Below are 27,995 nucleotides of genomic sequence, written 5' to 3' on the forward strand. Positions count from 1 at the left end.
TGTTTAAGTCAAGGAACACAGGCAGCGACCGCACCTCGCTCTCCATCACAAATCCAACATAATTCAAAGGAACAATCGTGTTCTGAGCCACAAAGTTGTGAAATAAACCTCCAGTGGACACATTTATATATTGTTATTATACATCGCCCACTCACATGGATGTTAATCTCTTTTTTTTATTGCATATTTCTGCTGAAAGGAAAAAAATTCAGCATTCGTCCTATTTGATGACTTTCCCAAAACTGCATTACAAAAATTCTAGGTATTCCCAGGATTTACAGTGGTTACCATAGCGACCGGGCAGTCTGCTCCTGCTGCTCCTGCTGCTCCAGCACCTCGCCCCGCCTGGCGTTCAGCTTCTGGACGTGACGCCTGCAGTCGGCGCCTGAACCTCGACCGAACTCCTTCAGAGAAAGAGGAACAGGTCTTTTTTTACTGAAGAGCTTCAATCTTCTGACGTCCAGAACAAAAGCAACGTCTTGAAGCTAAAGAGCTTCCAAATAATACCAAACTGCATCTTTTAACATAGAATTACAACATTTCTATGTTTCAGTTTAAGATTTCAGCAAATTAAAAAAAAACCCTCCCTTCCAATATTCTTATTAACTGATGATTGAACAATTATCACTTTTAATGTTAATACATTAATTTCCCCCGGACACATTTGTCATTTCTTTATTCAGGGTTCACCTGGCATTACAAATTAGATGTGACGACTTTCAAGTACTTTTTAAGTACTATTTATTTTACATTTAAGGACTTTTATCTTATTCATCTTATAATTACATTTTAAATGTGATATTTATTAATTAAAATATTATAATATACAATATATTAATTATAAAATACAATCATAGTCTCATCTCATATATATCTATATATATCTCATTATCATCTACTATTGTTTTGTCCATTTCCAACCATGCTGGTTCAATTGACATTTCCCGGGCATCATCTGTCATGAAAGCAAATTTGAATAACAAAAGCTGGGAAAATATCACTGGTATTCAATGATGGCGGACTTTTCAAGCACCTCAAGGACCTGATCAAAATCCGGTTCAATCCACCATCTCCGTTGTGTTCGGTACCTTGAGGAGCGACTGCTTCTCTCCACACAGCTTGCAGCACCATTTCTTGGCCTTTTTCACCTGAGAAAACGCATAACAAAACTGTTATATATATATACACACACACACACACACAAGTTGGTACCGTTAAACGAAAAAAACAACCCAATTTTCTTTGAAATAACTTGAAACTCACAAGTAACTGGCGTCACTGTTTATTCCATATTTATCAGAAATCAGACTTTGCTTTTCATTTTCGATTCAACAGAATATTTTAAATAACAAAACAAATAAAAATGGCATGGACAAAAATGTTGGGGCCCTTAACCTAATATTTTGTTGCACGACCTTTAGAGGCGATCACTGCAATCAAGCAATGTCTGTAGCTCTCAATGAGACTCGTGCACCTGTCTACAGGTAGCTTGGCCCCCTCTTCCTGAGCACACGGCTCCAGCTTGTCTCAGGTTTGAAGGGTGCCCTCTCCAGACCGCGTGTTTCAGCTCTTCCCATAGATGTTTCATAGGATTCAGATCAGGGCTCATCGAGGCCACTTCAGAACAGTGCAATGTTTTGTTCTTGTCCATTCTTGGGTGCTTTGAGCCGTGCGCTTTGGGTCATCATCCGGTTGCAGGGACCCATGACCTGCGACTGAGACGGATTTCCCCCATTTAAATGGGCCGAACGGCTGATTACAAGATCGAAGACATGTGATACAAATGAAAGAGAACAGTTACGAAGCGAATTATCGCTGTAATCCAATTGTTTGGACTCTTTTCTAAAAAAAAAAAAAAAAAAGGGGTACCGTCAAATATGCCCAGGCCATTTTAGAATATAATTGATCCTTTTTTTTTTTTTTTGGCGCAATAATTTATATTTTCAGTGTCTTTGCTCGACTCTGGGACGAAACCAAAAGGCACGCAGGTATACATGAGAAAGTTGTTCCTCGTTTCATCCCTTCTCGGGAGGAACGAAGCATTGTTTCAATGAGCTGTAAGGGTACCAACAAGTTTGTATGTGTGTGTGTGTTTACACCTTTCTTGTTTTTCCAAAGTGTAGATAATGGATAACGTAGACGAACGTAACGCAAATGTCTGTTCAAGCAGGCCGACGAGTGAAGAACTTTCATAACCAAACCTCCCGGGACGAACACAAAGCAAACGACGCCGCCGCCCGTTACCTGTTGTACTTGAAACGTTCGACACGAAAAGCACCTCGACACCCGGAATTCTTGGACCATTTTGACTTTTGACTTCTCGCTGGAAAATAATTAAAAACAAAAAAAAAAACAAATTGTTCGGAAGGAAACGTGAGCGACGCCGCCTCTGCTTCTTCCCGGGATGCTTTCATAACGAACCGGAAACACGTCATCAGCGCCGGCGCCGCAGCACTGGTCTACCGAGCAGCGCCAGCGCCCCCCGCGCCCCCTGCTGGACAAGCGACGAACTGCGGCTCCAGAATCTGAAACACCTTTACACAGAATTCCTCCAGTTAAAGAACCATGTTGACATTTCTACGAAAGTAAAAGTATGTCATTACCGTCTCTTAAATGTACCAAAAGTATTAAAGGTACTCTTCATACCCAGCGCCCTGATATGTCTATAATACAGCATCGAGTACTACCGTGGGGCAGACTGATAATAAACATACAGCAGAGTAAAAAGTTTATACACCAATCAACCACAACCAGGTGACAGGTGAAGTGAATAACATTGATCGTCTGGTTCCAATGGCACCGGTCAAGGGGTGGGATATATCAGGCAGCAAGTGAACAGTCAGTTGTTGAAGTTGATGTGATGAAGCAGCGTCAGGATCTGAGCCACTTTGACAAGGACCACATTGTGATGCTTGTGGGGTGTTCCTGGTATGCAGTGTTTAGAACCAACCAAAAGTGGTCCTAGGAAGCACAACCGGTGAACCGGCGACAGGGTCATGGTGCCCATGGGTTCATTGATGCACGTGGGGAGTGAAGTCTAGCCCGTCTGGTTCGATCCCACAGAAGAGCTACTGTACCAGTGGTGAAAAGGTGAATGGTGCTATGATAGAAAGGTGTTAGAACACACAGTGCATGGCAGCTTGCTGCGTATGGGAGCGGTCAGTGTCCATGCTGACCCCTGTCCACCACCCAAAACACCTACAGTGGACACGTGAGCGTCACAACTGGACCATGGAGCAATGGAAGACGGTGGCCTGGTCTGATGAATCACGTTTTCTTCTACATCATGTGGATGGACGGGGTGAGGGTCTGATCCGAATGAGCATCTGTGGGATGTGCTGGAACAAGACCGATCCATGGGGGCCCCACCTCACAACTTCCAGGACTTAAGGGATCTGATCTAACTTCTTGGTGCCAGATACCCCAGGACACCTTCAGAGGTCTTGTGGAGTCCATGCCTCCAGGGGTCAGAGCTGTTTTAGTACTTATTAGTCAAAGGTCTGGTAAACTTAATATACTTAAGAGGAACTGTTAAAATGTACTTAAGTACACTAAAAAGTACTTTAACTTTGTTATGTACCACCACTGCATTACTGTAGACAAACAGGACAGCTAGGGGTAAAATATTACAGGAAAATCTTAATACAGCGCTGATTGAAGACGTGCAAGGAGTGAAAGGCAGCCATAATGAATTAGATAAACTGTCAATATCTCCACCAACTCAAGTGACAGGAAGGGTAAAAAAAAAAAAAAAAAAAAGGAAAATGAAAAACAATGGATCAGAAGAAGAAAGTCTTGGGAGGAAAGAAAAGGGCAAACCCAGTAGCTGGAAAAAATATCACACACACACACACACACACACACACACACACACACACACACACACACACACACACACACACACACACACACACACACACACACACACACACACACACACACACACACACACACACACACACATTGAATGGAATTGTCAGTATCCAAACCCACAACAGCGAAAAAGGTGTTTAATTCAGTATTTATTACACATTATAATACAGTACTGATCGAGAGCAATTTAAAATGCAGGCGTATGAATAAATAAATGTAGTACGGGAATAGAGCAAGGGTGTTAGAGCTACCCGGACACCAGAACACAAAGATGGCACGTCTGCAACGTCTGTGTGCTCCAGGTTAAAATTAATGTGGTTTAACAGAATCATCTCACGTTTAAAAAGAACAGTCTCTCAACTCAAACAACAGTCGTTTTCCGTTGGATATCGGAAACAGGCGGGTGCAAAGCCTGACAGATTTTTTTTTTTTTCCGATGAATCAGAAATCCTGTGCAGCAACGTTACATCATAACATAGATAGGACTTGGTGCTCGACGGGATATAACACTGCGGTCGCTGAGCCGAAGCACAAAACGCATCCGGCTCACTTCGACTCGTTTTTAAATCTTCAAATGCCAAGCTGCGGTTAGTGTGAGGTGGCTATATTTAGTTTGTAGTTGGACAACTATCAGGACAGTCTCAATACCGGGTCAGGAGTGAGATCAATAGGAGCAAGTGCCAGCACTCCCTCTACTGCTCGCATCCCAATGGCAACGGCTCGTCAACAGGCTTTTAAAATTCGACGCCAGCGGCGGAAACGCACCTAGTTGGGAAATGAAACTTCTAAAGGAACGTGGGTGCTGGCGCGTCACATATGGAGGGGGGAGTAGCCGCAGGTTCAAAACAGTTAAGCCTGCTTCCAGATCTCTCACACGAGGAACATGAGGCAGAGATCAAACCGAGCATGCGGGGAGGAAAGTATATCAAGAATAGAAAAAAAAAGATTAAATGTGTAGGAGGCGGAGAGGGGACGACCATGACACTGGAAATGGAATGGACGTATGTTTGCACAGGGAGTAATACTGGTATGCGACGGGGGATGCTCACACGAACATGAATGTAGAATAAAAAGTGACATTCGCGACTTAAAGGTGAGCTGTGAACCTCATAAGGCAAATAAAAGGATACAAACGGTGGTTTCCGGGTAAAAAATCAGCGACTGTGGGCTCTAGGCGCTACATCCCATTGGATGTTAACACAAGAAAGAGATTCCTGGCTAATATAAGAGACTAATAAAACGACTTTACTGTGTTAAGACTGCTGTAAGGCAGGATGGATGCTGGGGGTTAGTACAGACATCTACACTGGCTCTTGGAGCGGTTTCTGCGGAGATCAGGGTACCATGGCAACAGAAAAACACCCGTTAATGCTTAATATTTTCCGGACATACAGAGAAGAAGTGCAAATCTGCACAGAAAAGTTATTGTTCCACACTCCACCGGAACAGGCTTAAAAGGGATACCACGGTTCTGAAATCTGGGAAATTTTCCATGGGAGCTAGGCTAGTTGATCCCATCTGCAGCCCTGCATTGCGCTAACGCAGTTAGCATGCAGCCCGTCATTACCTCAGTACTAGACACCCAGAGATGAAATTGGTGTCGATGGACAAAAAGCCTATTTTCCAATAAACTGGAATATCTCTAAAAAACAGATTTGTTTCAAAATAACCGCCTGTGGACTCCCCTAAAAATTAATCCTGAAGTGAGCTGAACTCCTGGTGATCTGCATAAAGAAGCGAAGCCTGACGGGAGGTGGCGTTTGCGTGGTGGGGTGTCAGACAGAGTGCTGGGCCAGCTCGTGGTCGCTGGAGGAGCTGGTCTGCCGCTCCACTTTCCTCTGAGCCTTGCAGGCGGCCATCTTGGCCTGAATGTCTCCCTTCCTCTCGAAGTAGTCCACCAGCGGTGGCTCGGTCAGCATGGACGCCAGCACCTGCTCGAAGGTGATGGACCAATCTGCGTCGGGCACGGTGCTGCTCCGCCGCCGCCGCTGCTCCGCCTCCTCGCCGCCAATCAGGACGGTGTCGTCGGCGATGTCCTCGCACTGCAGCGAGCCGGCACTCACCACGGAGTAGGACGACACCGACGTGTCGTCTTTCGCCTCCTCGTCCGACGCCTGCTGCGGCGGCGTCGTCTCCAGCTGGGCCTCCGCCAGCGCCCGGCACACCTGGGCGTGTCCCGAGGCGCCCTCGCCCAAGCTCCACTCCTCCTTCTCGGGCTTGGCGGCGGGGAGGGGCGCGGCCGGCGCCTTGGCCGTCTCGCCTTTCTTCACAGTGTTGTTGTTGCTGCTGAACTTCTTGCCGACCTCGCCGATGCGCAGCAGCAGGCTGGCCACCGTGGCGATGGCGTGGTACAGCTCCTGCTCCAGAGGCTCCACGCTGAACATGTTGTAGAGCGTTTTACACAGCTCGATGAAGTGCTCCTGCAACACACACACAGTTTGTTTTACTCCTTCAGTCAGCCCATTATCCTATTAATAATATTATTTGAATGCCATAACCATTATTTTTGCTAGTATACGTATATCGCACCCGACTATATCTATCTATACATCTATATAGTTATACAATAAGGTTGTGCCCGTATTTACTACACCAGCGTATTGACTAGTACAATCATTTCATATTATCGCTGGTGCTACTTTTCTAAACATATGTATATTTCTGTGGAATAAGCCGTTTTAGGTTAATTTTCAATTGTAGATCTTTCGATCAGTTCAAGGATTGTTTTAAATCGGCATTATCCGTCAAACTTTAAAATTTCTGGCCACTGCAAACCCCAGTGGGAATGTGATAGGTTAACAGCACAGAGAGTGAGTGAGTGTGAGAGAGAGAGAGAGAGAGAGAGAGAGAGAGAGAGAGAGAGAGAGAGAGAGAGAGAGAGAGAGAGAGAGAGAGAGAGAGAGAGAGAGAGAGAGAGAGAGAGAGAGAGAGAGAGAGAGAGAGAGAGAGAGAGAGAGAGAGAGAGAGAGAGAGAGAGAGAGAGAGAGAGAGAGAGAGAGAGAGAGTTCATGTAATTGATCTAAAACACATTTAAATGTTTTGGAGCGGTGCAGACCTGACTCATCCTGGGGAGGTCCTTGATGGTTTCCTTCTTTGGCTCCGTCTCCTTGGCCCACATCCTCAGGTAGTATCTGTAATCCTTCACCTTGTCCTCTGAAACAGGCCACGGCAGAGCAAGGAGGTCAAGGACGCTCTCTGAGAGCTGCTGGTTAGACGACGGGGCTCCTCTCACTCTGCGTGTTTTTACCTTTCTTCTCGTCGCCGTCGGCACTTCCATCAGCACCATCTTTCATCTCTTCTCCTGCGTGCGGGGGAGGGAATCATCTTAATCGTCTTCCCAATGCCACCAAACACCCACGGCAGAGAGGAACTGACAACACTCCAATCAATCCGGTTTTCACCACAGGGACGCATAGACACATATTTGTAAATCACAGGATTTTGATTATTATTATTTTATTTTTTTACTTTCGACAGGGAAGCATGTTAAATGTCATCAAATTCACTGTCTAAATCAGTGGTATTCAAACTTTTTTTGTCTCCCTCGGATTTCAAGGGCTCAACTCCCAAAAAGTACAAATATACAACAATCCCATTTGCCTAGTTATATAGTAGTTTATAGTTTAGTAAAAGACCACAGAAAATAATTCGCTGAGGAATTTTGTAAATGCATTTTGCTTGCCTGCTTTGCTTTTATAGTCACTATCTGACGGCCTTTTTTAATAGAAAACGCTTTAAATTACAAGTTGTGTATGAAAGATACAAATAAAGGTTATTGTTATTATTAATATTATAAAAAAAAAGTAGACCAATATATATTCTAACCCTCAAAATACATATGTCATGCCTGCCCCCCCTTTTTTTCCTCGCAACCCCAAGCAATTCCTCAACCGACCATTAGGGTGTGTGCCCCTCAGTTTGAATACCACTGGTCTAAATGCATCTGTGTGCAGGACAGTGGAAAAAGCAGCGATGGTGGACGCCTAGTAAGAAGCATGCACGAGTTGGGTTCGTCTGTTCAAAAGAGAACATACTTGAAAAGCCTAACTCTACGACACAAGGCCAAAGACACGGGCCGCGGACATCCAGGAGGAAGGAGATGCGAGGACAGACCACAGGAGGGGTGGAATGAGACAGCGAGTCAAAAGGAAATCAACCCATCAACTAATCAATGCGACGTTCACAGGGCCGGGGGCTCGACAGAAATATCTTGAAGCCACAGGAACAAATACCTGCGCTCCCTTCCTGCCGCACCAGTAAGTCCACATCAGACAGGAGAGGATATTCTAGAGCCACACGGCATGTGCAGGGGGGGGGGGGGGGGGGGGGGGGAAGGACGAGAGGAAGGCGAAAAGTGAGAGACAGAGAGAAAGAGAGGGAGTGGGAGAGAGAGAGAGAGAGGGAGAGAGGGATATTGAGGATTTTTGCAATAAGAAGTAACATGCAAGAGAGAAGGAAGATGAAAAAAGTTCTGTTAGGACAGACGGGCACTAAACATGGTACCAGTCAAACTCAGCGCTACTTATCCAGGGTGTCTGGAAGGGCACTTCTTAAAGACGTTCTCAAGACAAAACCTTATGGACAAATCATCTCTCTCTTATGAAGTGATATAGGTGGTAGGTCAGGCACTATATGTATTTGGTAGAGGGCAAAAGTAAGTATTAAGGCGGCTATACTTAGATGGAGTAGAACTTGTTGACCAAAAATATGTTTTCAGAACAAGAGAACAACAAAATTGTGTGGTGATTTGGGTGGGCGGGCATGCATGCTTGCATGCATGCATGCATGCATACATGCATGCATGCATACATACATACATACATAGAGGCAACTCGCTCTAGAAACAGGTGCCACAGAATCACTCTGCGCCCCCTCGTGCCATGGAATGAGGTATAAAGAAGTAAACTGGGTTCTTCCCGAGTATACTGACAACATGTTGGTTGTTTATTCTTTCGTCTTTTTGGGTGTACCGCCCACTTTAGGTAGAAACGGGGAAGGTAATGAACGAGATGATTCTATGCACTGTTATTATCAGAGCTTCCTTTAGGTCAGATAGCAAGGTAAGCGATTGGGAAGTGGAACAAATCTAACCAGTACTTTGTTTCCAAAGAAGAGTTCTCAGTAGGCACTTTTTGGGAGCTTCTTGTATTTTCAGGAGATGGTTGCGCATCTCTGCTACCAAAAGGGTTTCATTAAAACTAGTATAAGGTGCGAGAGTGTGTGTGTGTGTGTGTGTTTACCGGGGGGGCTGTCCTCTGTAAAGAATTGTGCTGCTTCCAGTGCAGACTCTGCTTCCTCAGGACACAAGACTAACGAGGAGAAAACATCAAAAAACACAACATTAACTCTCTGCTGAGCTCGTAAAAGGATAAACTGGTGTTAAATACATACAAATACATATTATAAATGTGTAATATTTCCCGGTCACCTGGTGGTAAGTGTAGCTTATACAGCAGTTTGAGCTTGTCTGTCATGTCTCCATGGTACATTCCGCCTGTGGAAGAAAAAGAAGAATTTCTATTTTCACATTTCTGTCACGTCCCCAAACCTCCTCATGACCTGCAGCTCCCACTCACTGAGCCCGGTGACAAACTCCTTAAAGTTGATGAGGCCATCTTTGTTCTGGTCCAGCAGGCGGAAGAGGCGCGCGGCCAGGGTGGCGGTGTGGGTGCCGCACTCCCAGGGCCCCAGGGCCCCGAAGAGCTGGCAGAACTGTCCCAGGTCGATGCGGTACTGCTCCAGGTAGGGCAGGCTGGGGTCGTGGCGATCAGCGGCGCTGCTGCTCGCCCCCCAGTAGCAGCTCATGATGTGCTTGGCCTGCGGGACACATTCAACAGGTTCCGTCCTGAATAAAACCACAACAACAAACTGCCGCGTGTCGATTACGCACATTTGAGAATTTTTCGTATTTTTCGAGCTTATAGAGCTTATTGTGCGTAATCACCGGGTGTCATGACATTTCACTGCATATATGTACGACCGTATGTGTGTATGTGACAAATAATCTCTTGAACTTGAAACTACGAACAGAAATACTCTAGAACAGTGGTTCCCAGCCTGGCGCAGCAGACCTCCACAAGGGGTCGCCAGAGATCACGAGAGAGAGAGGTTCACATATTATAAAATTTGAATAAAATCCCTGACTACAGTATGTTCCAATACATCGTACACCTTAAAAACCTTTGTAACAAAATAAGGTCACAATATATATAAATCTGTGTAATCACATAAACATATATGCACACACATAATGACGAACACAACCTCATATAACCCCAGTCACATATTTCCCCACAATTCCCATAATTCCCACAGACATCCAAGCCTTGGAGTCCAGATGCAGCTATCAGCGTTTAGGCCTCACCGCGTCCCACAGACATTCCTAAGCCCTGGAGTCCCAGACGCAGCTATCAGTGTTCAGGCCTCACCTTGACTCAGCTGCGGAGAGCGAGGACAACATTCGTCACATAGTTCATGACACAAACTGACTATATATTGTTTCGGACTTCCCAAAATAAACCGTTTCAACTGAGAGAGCTGCTCCTTAGCACATCTCTGATCGGACCCTTGTACAAGTAAAACCAGCGTCTGTCTGCCTCTTTATTTAAGACCACCGAATGACAAACTGCAGATTAAAGCGACCCTTTAATTTCTGTAACACCTTGAACCCTCTACCATGAAAATAGAACCAATTTGGGCAAAGACAAGTGGAAACTGTTAATAAAGACATGTTTTAAAATAGGGGGATCTCAGATTGAATGAGGTTTGATTTTGGGGGTCTCTGAAGGAAATGGTGAGGGAACCCCCGATCTACAAATGTAATAAGAAAGCAACAGCAGATTATGTCAATAAAATAGGAACATGTTGACAGAACGGCTACTTCTGATTTGAAACAAAAAGACCCATTTACATGTTGAAAGAGAACTCAGAAGACATTAACACACGTTTATCTATGTAACTCATGATAGCCCTAAGCCCAGCCCTAAGCTGGGCGATGAATCACAAACCCTTTTGATCAAACCTTGATATGTTTTTGTTATTCGGATGGTATTTTGCGGGTAACTTTTGGTGCTTCACAAGATATTTGCACGGGAGAAACACCTGAGAAACCATCATTAGCAATGTGGATATTAAGACTGACATACTGTAGCCTTAAAGTCTTAAATCTCAATTAAGCAGGAGGTACAACAAAAGACGTCAGAACATGTCCCCGATAACCGTCAGCAGAATACTCCATAAGAACTCCATCTACTTCTTTATATATCATTACGTACTACTAGGGGACGCAGATTCTGTGGCACCTCTTTCCAGAGCGAGTTGTTGGAAACAAAAAAAAAAAAAAAACGAACAGAGCAAAACAACAATGCCGGCGGTGAGAGAAGCCCCGAATGCGACAGCGAGAGGAGTTGGCTGTGGCTTTCCTGTGCATGAAGATGTGAAAAAAAAAAAAAGAAAGAACAGAAAGATAAGGAGGTGGTGTTTTCGCCATCTTAATCAGAGCAGGGAGGATGGAGAGTCTCGACGAAGAGGTCCACTTCTCCTTCTCCTGGGATTATTTTGATCAGAGTATATTTTACGTCATTGTTGATAAAAAATATTTTTGATTGTATTCTTGTTTTGGCCGTCATCATTACAGCTTTATTTTCATATCAAAAGACATGTATATTCATGTATGTTGATGTATGTGGGGGGTTAATACTCCTGTTGCTGCCCCTGTACAACGCACCAGTCCCCGGGCGCTGCACCGCGGCTGCACCACGGGTCCTACGGTGTGTAGCATGGGTCAAAAGCAGGGGGCACGTTTCCCCCAGAGGGTTTAATAAAGTATAAGAAATAAACCAATATGCTGTATAGGATTTTCTTCAGATGACATCTTTCTAGGGTCGATATCAGTTATCACCAAGTACGGTGGTAGAAGTGAAAGTTTCATGGAAAATAATTTCAGTGTAAGTGGAAGGTCCTCCTTATTCCACTGAAATATTTACTAACTGCAGTGTCAACTGTAAGTAAACAGTATTTTAGTATATACATTTAAAAGCTTAAATGGTGAAGTGAACTTAGTGAACTTCCTTCCTGCTATTTGGGCACATTTCGGTGTGTTTGAAGTCTCTGACAGATGTGTTGTAAAGGTGAGGACACCCTTGTACGAGCTAGGCAACCCTTCCCTCAAAGGAATTCATTTTTCGCTGTTTGCCCCGAGCGCGGCGGCTCCGGAAAAAGCAACAAGGAGGACGATGCGGTTGAAGTCAACACCACCCACCCGGCCAACCGCAGCCAGTTCGCCTCAAAGACGTAGTTACCGCAAGAACCCAGATCACCACGTCAAGTCGTTCTATTCTTGTTCTGACGACGTCTTTTTCGGCAAAAAAATAAATAAATAATTCTCCTTCTTTCTAAGTATGCCTCCGCCTTAAATCGCACAGTGTTGACAAGAGTAGCTGTCTCTGTCGCAATGTAGCTGAATGTTATTCTCCCTTGTAAGTCGCTTTGGATAAAAGCGTCTGCTAAATGACTAAATGTAAATGTAAATGTAAAGAGGGAGCAGGGAGCAGCTGCAGTGCATGCTGGGTAGCGGCTGTCTCCTCACCTTGAAGAGGCAGTACAGCTCCTCCAGCTCCTCGATGCTGAAAGCCGACTCCGTCATCATGGCTCTCACCTGAGAGGACACGACAAGAGTTAAAGACCAATGTTCAGGATGCAGGTATTGGAGAGTTAATTGTCATCATTTTAAGACAAATTTCAACTCCATTTATGGCTGAATTTTGGATAAATCGTCTCTTGTGTCATCCGTTCTCTTTATGTTGATTGAATCAGACCAACTTGGCTCATTCTAACGAACAGAAATGTATGGATAAATAAAACCAGACATTTTTATGTTGAAATGAAGATGTCATACATTTAAATTTCACACCAATGACTTTGAAGGCAAAATATTTGTAAAACTGAACTTTTTAAAAAGGACCTTTCCAACCACACTGGACTAAATAGACTTCCCCCCCGCATCATCCATGTCCTGAAAGCGATTCTGGAAACACTTTAATATGTTGCTATTTGAATAACAAAACCAGGGGGAATCTCACAGGTTTGCAATTATCAAGGACTTTTCAAGCACTTCGCCCAAAAGGGGCTAATTTCCAAGGTATTCCAGCGCTTACATTTCTAAGGGGCTGAAATTCAAGCACTTCAAAGCACCCCAAAGACCTGATAACAATCCCGTACAATGCAGAGTTTCTGTACTGCTAGCGACACCACGGTACAGGTGACGGAGGAAGCATCACTTCCACAACCAGAAAAACCCCACCCACCACACTCCTCTTGGCCGTGTCCTCCAGTGATTGGATGACCTTTAGCCTCTGCTTGAACCTCATCTGCTCGATGACGTCGGAACGCAGACTGCCAAACTTCTTTTGGAGAGGGAAAAAAAGAAAAAAAAAAGCGTCAGCCTGACCAATCGACCCATAAGGTTCTCCACTTTGAGTCGTTCTGTAACATGTGACAAGTTTTATTCGCGTTAAAGCCTGAAGACGAGCGGAACCTCGTAGGAGGACTTGATGAGCTCAAACACGTCGATCTCCGGCGGCGGTTCGTCTCCGCTGGTGAGCAGCGCGTGGAGATGGGGGATGGGCGGGGACACGGTCTGCTTGTTCACCACGTTGTCCAGATACCTCAAAGGTTTCATGACAGGAAAATATATGTCGTGTTTTTAAGACAGAAAAACAAAGTAGCTACTGAGTGCTTCTTGATTATGACAAAAAAATAAAAATAAATACTAATCCTGTTCTGTTTGGGAAAATGGGATATCAGTCTTAAAAAAAATAGTTAAGTTGGTCCAGGACACTGATGAGGAATAAAGTGTTAAAATGCCTTTATTGGAATGGACCTTCTACCATGAATCTGAGTGAGAGAGACAACATGAAAATTTCCCCCAAAAACCATCAACTGGCCTGGTTTCTCCATTTGTAAACAAATTACAGAGCTCCACAGCAAGCTGTCTAGATAAAGTCAATGTGTATGCAAACATACCGTGCAAATAAACACATCCTGACTCTGAAGGAGAAAAAAAAAAATAAAATAATAAAAAAATAAAATAAATCTATTTTCACTCAAAGATTTGCTCTGAATTTTGGCCTGAGCTCCGCGGACACTGAGACCGGCAAGACTCCCCTGCCACTTACCGGCCAAGGATGGTCATAGCCTCTCCCTCGTCGCTGCAGGCCAGCAGTGCTTCCATGTTGTCATGTAGCACAGCCAGCGCCACCTACAGGTAATTAAAGAGACATTCTTGTTTTACAGCAGCGTTTGACCTTTAACTCGGTATTTCCAGTAAAAAAGAAAAGAAAAGAAAAAAGAATGTAAACGTTGGTACAGTGGTACCTCGACTTACGACTGCATCTACTTTACGACTAATCCAAAATACGAGCAGCAAAAATTTGTATCGACCTGCGATCGACTGCTCCAAGATAAGACCGTAGAAATTTGCAGTTGGCGCGTCGGCGGCCAGTCAGCAGCCAGTCAGCGGGCGACCTACATCGTGTGTGCACGTAGTTGGTGGCTTATCGATATTTTTTTTCATATTTACTGTGTTTGTGCTGTGTATTTTGTTTATTTTCACCCTTCATGATGACTCCTAAGAAGAAGGATGATGGGACAAAGAAAAAGGCAATGATTCCCATTGAAACTAAGAAGGAAATCATGGAGAAATATGAGCGTGGTGTTTATGGGAAAATTGCTTCGCCATGCGACTGTTTTAACATACGATCGTTCTTGTAGAACGAATTACAGTCGTAAGTTGAGGTACCACTGTATTACAAATGTCATTCTTTAGGAAGTGGAATCAAAACCAAGGTACTCTTCACTATCGCGACTCATTTGGCGGACTACATAATGCAGTCCACACGTATGCTCATGTGCTGGACGCGCGACCACGAAGCAGCCAGACGTTCTGACCTGAAAGATGACCTTGATCCCCTCGTAGAAGAAGCAGTCGACCAGCAGGACGGCGCTGTCGAACGGCATGACGGAGAGGAAAAGCGTGAGGAACCAGGAGAGGGAGATGGTGGAGATGACACCCAGGTCCTGCATGTGCTCGTAGAGCAGGGGGAGACACGCCCTGGTCAGCTCCTCAAACACGCCCTGGTCCACCAGCGCCCCTGCAGGCAAGGATGACAACCGTTTCACCACTTGAGCTGTCACCATCAGGACATTTTATTTCAGGATTAACAGTCTTACATAGAATTCGGTTACCAATTTTACTGTCTCTCCCCCCCCCCAAAAAAAAATTTGGTAGACTGTTCTACACAACTGTAGACTTTTACTGAACTAATTTGATGGAACGATGCCAGTTTAAGACTACACTATCAATCCCTGGGTGGATATTCAGGATTTGTTAATTATTGCAATATTCTTCAATCAGTTTGAAATCTGAGCAGAGCTACAGTAGCTTCGGTGCCAACCTTTCTACTGACAAATTTATATGGATATTAACTGTCAATAATATTGATTCACAAACTCAAAAATATACCAATACCAAAAGAAATGCATACCAAATAAATTTATAATAAAGTAAAGAAAGAAAAAAAGTTATGCTGCAATACTGAAATATAGGTAACAAGTTGTAACAATTTACTAAGGTTACCCATGACCATTTATTAGTAGCTTTGGGTCCGTACCAAGTTATATTGAAACCGCTGGTTTTACTGGACGTTGTTTGTTCATGATTTTCATTGATTGATCCATTATCACGTTTAGGTGTGTAAAACGAGGCTGACCTACGACCCTGGTGTTGTAGTAGTCTGGCAGCATCCTCTCACACAGAGCCACCAGCAGCCAGAAGGCCTCTTCCTCCGTACAGTACAGGAGCAGCACTGAGGTCACGATGTTCATGGCCTGGGGAGGGAAGGACACACACACACACACACACACACACACACACACACACACACACACACACACACACACACACACACACACACACACACACACACACACACACACACACACACACACACACACACACACACACACATATTTTCAGACTTCTACATTATGTGGAAACGTAATGTTATTTTTCAAAAATAAGTGAGTAAACTATGACCACCCACACCCCCACACACTCTTCAGGAAGGATCATTATCTTTCCTTATCTCATAATTTTTAATCATTATTTCCCTTCAATTATTTTGTCTGAAATCATTGGTCTTAAAAAGATTAATGCAAGTTAAGTAACACTTTTAGAATAATAACAGAATAGAACAATTAAAAGAACAAAATCATGTAAAAGCAGAAGTGGAAGAATACGCAACTAAAAGGTACAAATCGCATGAAAGAATCAATTTAAAGCTGCAGAGCCCTGGCTGCGGACCTGGCAGTACCCGATGCCCGGGTTGCGGTGGGCGTAGGCGGTGAGGACGCGGCGCAATGCGGCGATGCCCATCTCGTTCTGGAAGGCCCGGTGCTCCGGCATGGAGCGGTGCAGATCCCGCTCAATCTCCTCCGTCGCCAGGGAGCAGCGGCCCATGGCCTGCTCCACCAGGTCGCCGTAGTAACCGGGATGGGAGGCCATCTCGTTCTGGGCTCCTGGAAACGCGGCGGACCGGAGAGTCTCAGCTCGTTAGAACAGTGGAGAGTTAAACATTTAAGGTTTGGACAGTACATCTTCATTAGCTGTAACTAATATATATTAATATTATAATTATATTAATATTATAATCTCAATAATATGGTTTAATTAATTAATACAATAATAATATATTATATATTAAGAGTGAAATAGGCCTCAAAATATTTTTTTGTCAAGTGATAAAATTGTTGACAATCAAAATTCCATCCCATTTCACGACAAAGGCAAAACTGTAAGTATATCATTCCTCCTTTCTCACCTGAGAACAGCATCCACAGCTCCCCACGCAGGATCTCCGGGATTCCGTTGAGCACCAGCTCCCTGGTCTTCGAGGTGCGGTACATGCACACCCCGCGGCCAAACTCAAAGAAGTGGATGTTCCACGACTCCTCCTTCATCTTCTCTTTGGTCTGTGTGTGTGTGGGAGGTGGAGGGGATGTGAAATAAGGCACACATGGTACGCTGAAAAGCAATTATCATTACGTATCCAATACATCGATATGGAATCAATTGAATTGTGAGACCCTACCTATTACCCAGCCGTAATAACAGTTGTTCCCCAAACTAGTGGAACATGAGCTTCCTCTAGTGGGAGGATTATTCATTTATTTTACCATGTCAAAGTCTCATTGAGATTCAGAATTTGGTCGAGGAAGCAGCAGAACATTTAACTGAATACACATAAACAAACAAGGCAGATCACCCCTGCTGCTGCATTACCCACACTTGGAACACACTCAAAGAGACCAGCTCCTTTGTGACCCGTTCCATGCTCAAGGTATCGGGTGTTTTATACAAATATAAGCTCTTCCCAAATCCTAAAATCAAGCTGATTATGTGTCATGTTGATGCTAAGCGGTGGACTGAGAGCAGATTGTGAGCCAGTGGCCTGCTACTGTAAAACCCAAAATGGAGGGTTTTATTCAAAAACAGGGACCATGAGGAAGAGAAAAGAGGATCAAAAGGATTTTGGAGCTGTTCTTTATCGTATTCTTTATTTTTCGGGGGTGGATTGGTGGTGAGACAACTGGTACGTGGTGTAAAAGGTCTGGGCGTATAAAACTAAGTGTGTTTGGCAATATTCCATGGAATAATTTCTCGGGTCTCACGCTGGATCCTCGGCAGCACCGTCCTGCCCACCGCTAGCTACCGTCATACGTTATACATCATTTAGTAGTCTAAATTAATGATGAGGAGTTATTACTTCAAATTTCTCACAGTATGAGGTCTTAAAGGGAGTTGTAAATGAGAAACCACAGTTTTGACACAATATATCACTTTAGATTGCACCAGAGTTCAACTTTGTGAACTTATATGGATTTATTATTTGAACTCATTGCCACGTAGTGATTCATACTGGACTTGGATTATGATAAAAAATAATTCCATTATCTTCCCACTCGAATGTCAGTAGTAGAAATTAACCAGAGGAAGTTATTTCCAAAAGACAAGGGTGCAAAAATCCACTAGGACCCAACGGGGAACATCTGAGGTTCCAGATGTTCCCCCTTCTCTTGCCTCAGAGGTAAATAAAAAAATTTTTTTGATGATTGGGAGCCAAACTGAGTATACTTGAGTTGAGACAAACCTGCAATGATCAAAAAAATAATGTTTAGGCGTTTTCCTTTATGGAAGATGTTATGGAGACTATCATTTCGTAAGCTCGCTGCTGAGCTATGAGGAAGCCCCGCTCTCACCAAACAAACAAAGCAGATCGTCTAAAGCCTTTCCCACATGGAACACGTAACATTGCTGGATATTACATATTGAGTCTGTTACATAGACATCACGTCATGGGCACGCGAGGTGTCTAATATCACGCAAGACGAGGCAACAGAATGGCTTTTTAGACCCCCGTCCCACTGCGCCGCGGACTCTGTGACTAAGACAACAATTGCTAAAGCACAAGTTGGTCTACAAAGAAAAAAAAAGTAGAAAAACGCTGAGTCAATAGCTAGATCACAATCTAATAGAGATGTGAGTGAGGAAAGGCGTAGGTACGAAGCAGCCAACAGAGTTCCCCAAGTTCGTTGGGTAGATGCATCGTATCAGGATCGACACCTTATGTGCGTCTTGCGAAACAGAAACAGCAATTTAGGCTGGAAAGCTAAATCGAAATTCACCAAATATATATATATTTTTTTAACGTGGCTCTGTGTCCGTTATCTCTGGATGAGTAGACGTGTATGAAGCAACATGTACCTGGATGTACATACAGTCAGTTATAATTGCAAAATAAGGCTCTTCAGAGTCATGCAAGAACCCGCCGCATCCGGTCTCCTGATAATAATGACCGGCTGGCTGCACAACAATAAATACAATTAAAAAAATTAAAAAATCCACAACAATATAGAGGATTACACCACAGAAAATTTTTTGGGGCTCATTTCCCAATGTCGGCTGTCCGGAATTTAATTTTCAACGTCCCCTGACTTTCTGGTAATTTGTCGGTAACTCACGGCTTTTGGCCCCAGGTCCTCCGGGGCGTCCTTCTGGTAGATGTGCAGCAGGCCCTGGGTGGCGGTGGGCAGGTCAGGGTGGTAGTGCCGCAGGCCCTGGGAAGAGCTCGCTGCTCCAGAGGAGGACGACGGGAGGCCGGAGGAGGCCTGCGGGGACACCACAGACAATGGCATTCATGCAAAAAATAAAAAATAAAATAAAGACGAGTTTAGAATACAGAATTTGAAATGAATACATAAGAAATCAAATGCTTTAATTTTCCTAAAATGAATTGGGAAAAAAAAACGTTTAAATTTACATTTTACATGCTTGACAAACCCAACCTCTTTGTTGTAATTTTAGCTGCAGACGCATTTCAAATGAGATCACTCACTGAGTTCCCAGTCAGGGTCGAGTGGTTTGTGTCATTCCACAGCCTGTCTGGAGTGCGCTGCAGGAAGTCGGAGATGCGCTGGACCAGGAAGTCTCTGTCTTTGAGGTTGGCGAACAGGAAGGTCATCTTGTTTTTGGTGCTGATGGAGACGGGGCAGGGCAGGACACTGCTGCTGTCAGCCTTTTCTACGATGGACACCTGCAGACGAGACACGAAAATCAATCGTAGCACATGTCAAGACCCAAACACAGGGTTCAAACAAACGGCAGCCATGACGGCTCGACGTTGAAGTGCTTTAAACTGCAATTCAGCTAATGGCCACTAGGTGCTAATGCCGCTTCGGAAAACCTACGACTGAATGGAAGTCAAAGGAAAAAAGTAAAAATGCAGTACTAGAAATACAAAACGGGTGTCTCGGCTGTGATTTTGAACATTTCTCCATAGAGATAATAACGGTTAAAGACAGGTACATTTGGGGGCTGCCTTATGGCGCGGGAGTACCTCTCGGAGGGGGATGATCAGGTTGCAGAGGTCTTCTTCACGGCTGGCGAAGCAGATGTAGTTAGTGGAGACGAAGAGCTGCCCGACGACGTGCATCTTGGCGAACGGCGTCCACAGGGTGCAGTCCGTGTGGCCGTCCAGGCGCTCGTCCTGCGTCAGCCGGAACAGGGCGCGGTAGCGCTCGTTCTTGGCCCTCGCATCCAAGTCCCTGAGGTCGGGAAAGGTTAAGTTAAGACAGGAACGACGTCTGCCCGAATGGTGTGGTCAGGAGTGAATGGTCGGACCTCTTGAGCGCCGAAACGTTTTTGAGCGTCTTGCAGGGCTTGGGAAGGGAGTGGTCCGCCGCAAAGCCCTCGTTGTCCAGCAGCTGCCGCATGGCGATGTTGGCCAGCTGCTCCATCAGCTTGAAAGTGTCGTTGATGTTGAGGAACATGGAGAAGAAGTGCTCCGTGTTGCGGGTGCTCACGCACACGCTCTCGGGGAAGAGCAGTGTGGCGTTCTTCTCCAGCTGAGTCACCTCAGTCCACTGAATCACCAGCGTGACTGCGGGAGGGTTAGCCAGCAGAGTTCAGTCGCTGATAAAACTGGCACTTGTAATAATAAGAATAATAATAATAAATGGGACTGTCTATTTTAGCTGCATTCACATTTGTTCTCGAAAAGTGACCCGAAGATCTGCTCGAAAGATTTGTGAAGTGACGTGATTCTTTTTTGGCAATTCAGAAGCAAGCACTGAAAATACCTGCTTTGGAATTAAAATTCAGATCTCTCAGAGAAATAGACATGAACACAACTTTCACGAATCATTAAAAAAAAAAACAACAACAGTGTTCAGCTCTGATTTAGTCCAAAAAGCCAATCTCGTCGTGTCCCCAAACCTACAGTATTTAGTATTCCTGGTTGGCATACGCTCCTCTAATATATCAGACTGAGGTGCTTTAACCGTAGAAAGTACATGATGGGTCACAAATGACATGGATGATTGTTTTCTTCCTTTGTTTTGTAAACTATTATTTTGGTATTCTAACTATAACTAAATGCCTCCACACCCCCCCCCCCCTTCATACTGTGAAAAATAACAGGTCATATTTTCAGACTTCTACATTGTGTGTAAACGTAATGTTATTTTTCAAAAATAAGTGAGTAAAATATGACCACACACAAAAATAAGTGATTCGCTCGCGCGCGCGCGCGCGCACACACACACACACACACACACACACACACACACACACACACACACACACACACACACACACACACACACACACACACACACACACACACACACACACACACACACACACACACACACACACACACACACACACACCTTCTTTCCCCAGCAGGAAGGAGTAGAAGCAGAGGTGATTGACAGTGAGGTACAGCCAGCCCTGGCGAGGAACACGTCCCTTCCAGTAGCTGCAGGAGTAGTAGTTGACCAGCTTCTCTTCTTCGGGCATCCCAAACAACTTCCTCATCTTCAACTCGGCCTCGCGGAACTTGCCAGAGTCTTCCTCTTCCTGAGACTGCCTGCTTTTGTTCTCCTCAGCGATAATACCCTGTTAGGAAATTTTTTTTATAAAATAAAGGTTTAAATGGCAGTTTAAACCCCTGCGGTTTGGTGACGTTCCTCCCTTTCTAAACCATGTTGACAACAGACGACCATCAGGGCTGGTATATCGATATATTGACATTTTATACATCATGATAATTGCTATTCAATTTACCATCTGATATGCATTAAAAAACATATTTAACAAATTGAGCCTTATCCAGAAATCTTAAATAAATATAAAGAATTCATGAAAGAAATATTTATCTGCGACTAAGTTAAGTGTGAAATGGTTTCCTAACTCCCAAACAAAGTACGGATCCTATAAAAAATTGAAACACTATAATTTAACGGTACGAGAGTGTTTTTTTTGTTCTACCCGGTCCTACTCTATACTGAATCATTAACATTATTTGATTGAATATTTAAAGTGTAATAGAATGATGGGGAAGTGCTGTGGAGGAGGGATGATGTTGTCATTGTCATGTTCTTCCCTGTCGGTGGGGGCCGCTGACCCGAGGTAGCCTCAGCAGACCCAGCCCGTCCCAATGCGCTCTTTGCAGCCAGTTTGGGTGCTCCCATTTAATTGCCACTTCACTGCATTCTGGGATACATTTACTGCCACGTAATTGCATTTTAAGGGCTCCTTTCAGCAAATAGGATTTTTTTTTTGTGGTATTTAAGCCAATCATGTTCCATTTCACTTCAAAGTAGCTTCCTGCTATGATCCAATCACGGCATCACATGTTCGCCTAATCTTCTAAACTCGATAGAATTTCACTGGTGCAGTGGAGAGCTTGAAAGCATTTCAAGATTTGTTCTACAATGTTCTAAGTGTTAACATTGGTAAATAGTCAAATTTATGAGTTTATTTATTGCCACTGCCATTGTCTGTCGGAGTACTGCAAACATACTATACAACATCAGCCACAACATTAAAACCACCACCAACTCGTGCCACTAAAAACAGCTGTGACCCGTGGAGGCATGGACTCAACAAGACCTCTGAAGGTGTCCTGTGGTATCTGGCACCAAGACGTTAGCAGCAGATCCTTAAAGTCCTGAGTGAGGAAGCTTTCCCACCGCTTAATAAACAAATGACTGTCGCCGGTTCACTGGTTGTCCTTGCTTGGACAACTTTTGGTAGGTATTTCCAACACACCAACTTCAAGAACTGACGGTTGAACTAGGGCGGGTTATGATCTTGTTGACGTTACGGACTGTTTAGGTCAGATAGCAAGGTACGTGATTAGGAACTAGAATAAATGGCTGCATCCCTACAAGTTGTTTTTCTGGCGGCGGGCTGGTGTAAACACTTCATCATACCGAGATTTTCCCCTTGACAAAGGTTGTGATGTCTTCATCGTTGTCAAATATAGAGAGCGTCTGGAGCAGGTTGGTCTCCAGCCACTCCCAGTGTGTGGTGATCTCCTTCCTGGAGCAGCCTGGGGCGGAGGGAACAGACCAAATACACATTACTGACCTCCATCCAGTCTGCCACAACTACCCGGCTCCTATTTCCCCTCATGCTTCCCTTTAGCCATGATGCAAAACAAAATACCTACATTTTTTGAGTGTAACATCTGCTTCGACTTCCCTGTTAAATGCTCTGTGGTTTGTAACTGCAATATTACAATAATTTCATCATAATAAGTACGAAAATTACAGAGAATGAGTGAAGCGTGGGATTTGAGCTGAACATGAGCAGACCTGGCAACCTTGGGAAAATATTTTGAGCACAACATCAGTGTAACAGGGAGTCTCTGTGACGTCAGTTATTCACATTGTATGCAAGCTACTACTGCTAACTATATACAGTATACACATTCATGCCGTAATACTATATACAGTATACCCATTCATGTAGTAATACTATATACGGTATACACATTCAACCCTTGAAATGCATCATCTGGGGAAGTTACCGAACATGTTTTCCAACTAGAGATGCAATTTTTTGCAATTTCCTTGGCCGATTTTTAAAAGTCTGACCTGCCGATTCGGATTCGGGCCGATTCATTCAATTGTTTGTTCAGAATAAAAGATTGACTTTTCAATAACTTTTACATGGTCGTCTGATCATTTTGAGTTTATATCCGTGATCATTTGGTCTCATTGGGAATATCTGCTGTACGTCAATGACCGATACATCACGTGATAGGACAGCTGCACATATAGACCACCACTGCAGTTTTCATTTACCACAACAGTGAGATTTCTGATTGTGTTTGTTTTGCTTATTGTTCATTATTCGCGATGGAACATGAAACTGTCCCTGAGTTCCAATAAAATAAAACAGAACATAAAATTGTCAGCAACTTGCAATGTAATAAAACCTGTAATTTACCTTCTAACCTTTAGTAGGACACAACATATAACTAACATGGAAATTCTTGGTTCAAACTCCAAATTAAACGCACAAATAAACCTTTCTATTATATGTATATTGTCCTCGCCTATCCAAAATAAATTGCAGTCAAAGCAGAAAAAAAGAAATAATAATAATAAATGGCCCAATCTTCTCGCTGTCGTTCACTGGAAGTCATCCATCCCTCACCGTGCATTTAACCAACTGAATCCAATGGAACAAACAATTTTACTGAATGACTCTTTAAGAACCGAGTCTTAAAAAAAGTCATTTCCTCACGAGCGAAGCTCATGCACCAGGTAACAACACAATAACAATAAAGAAGACAATAAATCATTTATCTGATGTTCTTTGTTTACCTTAAAGCGCCTCCAAAGAGCCACCTTTTATTTCTTTCACTCTCTCTTTTGAGCGTCAATTGCGCAACTACATTACACTATGTTTGAATAACGGAGCATTTTTACATACATGAGCACGGTATCAGGCGTGTCAATTGGATCTCTCTCTCATTGACCATTAAATAACGCTTACATTGTCATCTGAAACTGTGCTCATGTATGTAAAATCTCTCTCTCCCTCCCGGTCTCTCAGAAGAAGAAACCAACAGATCCCTGAGTACCTAGTTATCTCTGAAGATGTTTATACTCATACTATTCACTATTGACCTGTGACTTTCCTGTGCTTTGTCTCTAGTTTTGTTTTTTATTGGTTCCTTCATAATCAAGCTTCTGCTGTTGTGACATGACTTATTGAAACTCAAAATAAAGGAACCTTAAGTCAGTCTCTCTCCCTCTTTCTCCCTCTCCCTCCCTCTCCGGTCAATTTTGGTTGGCCTAGTTTCAGCTGGCATTTCTTCCTGCATACTTTGACCAAGATTTGTGTGGTTGGTACACAAAATGGTACAGGTTGACAGGTCTGCATGAGCTTGAGCAGATAATCCTGATGTTTGGTCAACTTAGTGGAGAACCTGTCAACATATCTGAAACATTAGTCACTGAGGAATCCATTTCCTGCCCCAATATACCATCGTGTAGTCAACCACAATGCAACAGCAAAAAGCGACCTACTATCGAGCTGTCCACTTCCTAAAATAAAGTACCAACTAAATGAAAGTACAGTAGATTCTGTCTCTTTAAAACTAATAAATCCAAAAAGTATTTGCATGCTGCTAGCCTACATAGTTTGTTGCCTTCATTTGAGAGCCGATCTCCTGAATTGCAGGACAACAGCAGCATAACTCATAGAGAACGAGTCACATAGCTTGTGAGCAAACTGATTTTAAAACAACGTCCCCACAGTCAAGCCAAAACCACTGGGGTAAACATCACCGCCGGGTCAAGGAAATGTAAACCCAAGTGCAAACTCCCATTTTTTTTTTTTTTTTTTGCAGATTGCAACAAAACGTTGTCCCCACCACAGGCAATGCTCCAGTAGACCTGGGAGTCTCCGGTCTGGAGGAGGATCCTGTAAGGAGCCACTCTGGCACTGGAGTCCAGGACTACATCAAGGGTTCCCACCAGCAGGCCTGTGGGAAAAAAGACACGCTACGGTTCATTCTACTGCAGTAATTACGATTTTAAGAGCAAGTAACAAAAAGAAATAAATAAACCAAAAAAACACAAAAAAACAACATCTTGAGATTTCTTCGTCCAATTTCAATGGAGTTTTTAACCTTTGACAAAGATACTCATCCTTAAAGTGTGCATGAAAAACAAATCAAATGGGTGCACCCATTTAGCTTGTACTATGCCCGTAAATAGGCTGTTGGTTAAAGAGATAACGCATGTGGCAGAATTAGCACGACAACTCTCCAAATGCTCCTGGGTGTCTATGAATGCTTTCCCATTTTATGTACTTGAGGTTTGGTAAAAACATATTACTTGTATGTTGGCGGATTTGCTGCATTTTTAATGGCACGGCAATAAATAAATGTAAATACCCCAAAGTCTGCATTGTGCAGGTTTCAGTGTAATGTTTACCAACACTGCGACTAATCCACATCACTCCAGATATAGTATGCACAAGTGAGTTTTAAGGCAAATTGAATTGAGGCAAAAGGTATTTGTTTTGGAGCCCCCCAATTTAAGAACATTCTTACATCCTCGAACAGACTCGCGGATTCCGGTCCAGACTCGCGTGCCGTCGTTCTTTTGCACAATCGTCAGTTGGAGCATATGAGGAGAAATGTGAAAGCACTTTAAAGAAAGAGGTTCGGCATTTTGCTGAAGCAGTGGATTGGCCTGTCGTTGCGTCACGCCAGCGGAGAGGCCCCGGATCCACCGCCAGTCCGGAAGCTAACGTTCACGAGCGGTTGCCCGGACCGACGAAAGGGTCGCCGGATCGCCCTCGTTTGATACTTGGTCATTTGATAACTCATCAATTTGATAATTCAATATTCTCACTTGCGTCACCGTTTTTGACAGAACAAAAACACATCTGCCGGGACAGTTGGTTTTCCTCGGCGGCAGATTCCAAACGTACAGGATGTATTATCATAGAATTCTGGATTTCGAAAAATGATTGACCACAAGGCACCAAATCTGGTTGCCCGGAGCAACTTGGCAACCGTTACTGTTTCTGCCGGGCCCTGAATAGCCAGGCAACGGTAATAACTTTGGGTGGTGCGGTCCCCTGCTACTCTTGAGTAACAAACGTGGTGCATGTCATCCATGTTAATTGTCGCATGCACGGGAAGTACGAAAAATGTCGTACGTACGTGTGGAGCGTCGTACGTACGCGCGCTACAAGTAATCGTACGTAAATGTCACGTGTCGCACGTCGGTACGTACGTGTGGTACGTCAACTTACGTGACGCACGCACGCACGTACATACGTCGCCTCCAAAATACATAAACAACACGGCGTTCGGCGTAGTTACCGAGTCCCCCGCCGACGGAGCGGTCACAGAAACACAGATAAACACAGAAGACGACAACACGCGTCGTCCGTTTGGCCATGAAACGCCACCTGTGATGCCTCCTCCTCTGCCGTGGCCCTTCCTCCGCTGCAGCGTGAAGAAGGGATTCGCCCTCTCGCTCACCCACAGCGCGTTGGCCAGCGACACCTCCTCGGGAGTGGTCCACATTGCGGGTCGGGCGGCCGGGTCAGATGCCTGCGCCGGTGCGGGGCGTGGGCCGCGGGCGTGTGTCGTCCGTTTATTAGCACCGAACAGCGGCGGGTCCGCTCGCGGGGCTCATGTCGGCTGGCCGAGCTGAGGCGGGGTCCGTCAACGGCGCCGGGCGTTTGTCGCAGGGCACCTCCGCTCCGGGGATTTCAAGGTAAGAGTCTTTCGGACGGCGCACTTCCGTTCGGGATTTTCGAAATGAGAGTCGTCGAACGGAAGGACTTCCGCTCCTAATTTTCACGTTTGCGGAGGATCGAACGCACCGCTTCCGCCGCGGATTTTTTAACATAAAAACATTTTCCTCAGATTCTGTCAAAAAAAGATTTTTTATTTTTATTTATTTTTTTCGTTGCTTTTTTTTTTTTTTTATGACGTATCCCGTTGACGTGATTCATACCTTTACATCATCGTTATCATTGAGCAGACTCTCTCTTTAGATAAACATCACACCTCATCATTTGTGGCTTTTTTTGACATTTAAAATTATGATGACTACGATCGTTTAACATTTTCTTGTATATTTCAATTTATTTATTTTTTTGCAGTACATTCCCGTTGTTTGATTTCTGTTTTGTGTGTGTTCTTTACATAAATGGTATACAATATCCCCAAGTATGTGTTAATTAGTGTATCATCCCATGTAAATAAGAATTGTTGCTTTCGTTGCCTTGGGATGAGCCGTTTTTATCTACGTAGGGAGCGGGTACGCTTCCTGGAGGCCGCCATGTTTCTACAGTAGCTCAGAATGGACAAACCAAACACTGTGCTATAGAGAGGGCCTTTTGCATTATTCGTGAGTTTCGCGGCCGCTGTCTCTACCACGGAGACCGCCATGTTTCGCCGCCATGGGGAGGGGTATTCAGTTGGTTGCCATCTGCAAACTCACCCCTAGATGCCACCAAATACTACACACTGCACGTTCAATCTTTGTGTTTTCGCCTGAGTGTGAACTCATATCAACCTCCTCTCCCCTGACGGTCACTTCCTTCCCTCCAAAGTCCGTCGTCTTCTTCTGATTCATTTTTTTGTTCCTTGGTCACCTGAGGTTGTGTTTTTATTACTATCATCCAAGGGTGCTGTCCTTTTTGTGCATGTTCATCCTTAACAACAGTTTACTGACCA

General features: G+C 44.2%; 2 protein-coding genes across 6 annotated transcripts in view; both read right to left on the bottom strand.

Moving 5' to 3' along the window:
- mrnip (MRN complex interacting protein) overlaps positions 1-2,363 on the bottom strand; it is a 5,929-nt gene extending 3,566 nt beyond the window's left edge. For all 4 annotated transcript variants that reach the window (XM_080008026.1, XM_080008025.1, XM_080008024.1 and 1 more), the window contains exons 1-3: positions 2,245-2,363; positions 1,089-1,148; positions 289-404 (exon numbers count right to left, since the gene is read on the bottom strand). In XM_080008026.1, the coding sequence (XP_079864152.1) occupies positions 289-404; positions 1,089-1,148; positions 2,245-2,304 (236 nt within the window). In that variant the 5' untranslated portion in view covers positions 2,305-2,363. The remainder of the gene's footprint in view (positions 1-288; positions 405-1,088; positions 1,149-2,244) is intronic.
- A 1,648-nt stretch (positions 2,364-4,011) lies between these two features.
- tbc1d9b (TBC1 domain family member 9b) lies at positions 4,012-26,969 on the bottom strand. 2 transcript variants are annotated; one of them, XM_080008553.1, is made up of 23 exons: positions 26,717-26,969; positions 25,164-25,274; positions 22,708-22,826; positions 21,160-21,388; positions 20,111-20,369; positions 19,827-20,034; positions 19,326-19,523; positions 18,952-19,098; positions 16,752-16,902; positions 16,235-16,449; positions 15,642-15,759; positions 14,821-15,023; positions 14,049-14,131; positions 13,409-13,538; positions 13,179-13,277; positions 12,461-12,529; positions 9,450-9,690; positions 9,302-9,367; positions 9,114-9,182; positions 8,106-8,159; positions 7,121-7,174; positions 6,929-7,026; positions 4,012-6,293 (listed from the first exon to the last, which is right to left on the bottom strand). In XM_080008553.1, the coding sequence occupies exons 1-23, from the start codon at positions 26,832-26,834 to the stop codon at positions 5,649-5,651; spliced, it is 3,684 nt and encodes a 1,227-aa protein (XP_079864679.1). In that variant the 5' UTR covers positions 26,835-26,969; the 3' UTR covers positions 4,012-5,648. The 2 variants fall into 2 exon arrangements, with proteins under 2 accessions (XP_079864679.1, XP_079864680.1); XM_080008554.1 differs by lacking the exon at positions 8,106-8,159.
- Positions 26,970-27,995: the final 1,026 nt, after the last annotated feature.

The sequence above is a fragment of the Zeus faber genome (assembly GCF_960531495.2).
Source record: "Zeus faber genome assembly, chromosome: 10".
Classification (NCBI taxonomy): Eukaryota; Metazoa; Chordata; class Actinopteri; order Zeiformes; family Zeidae; genus Zeus; species Zeus faber.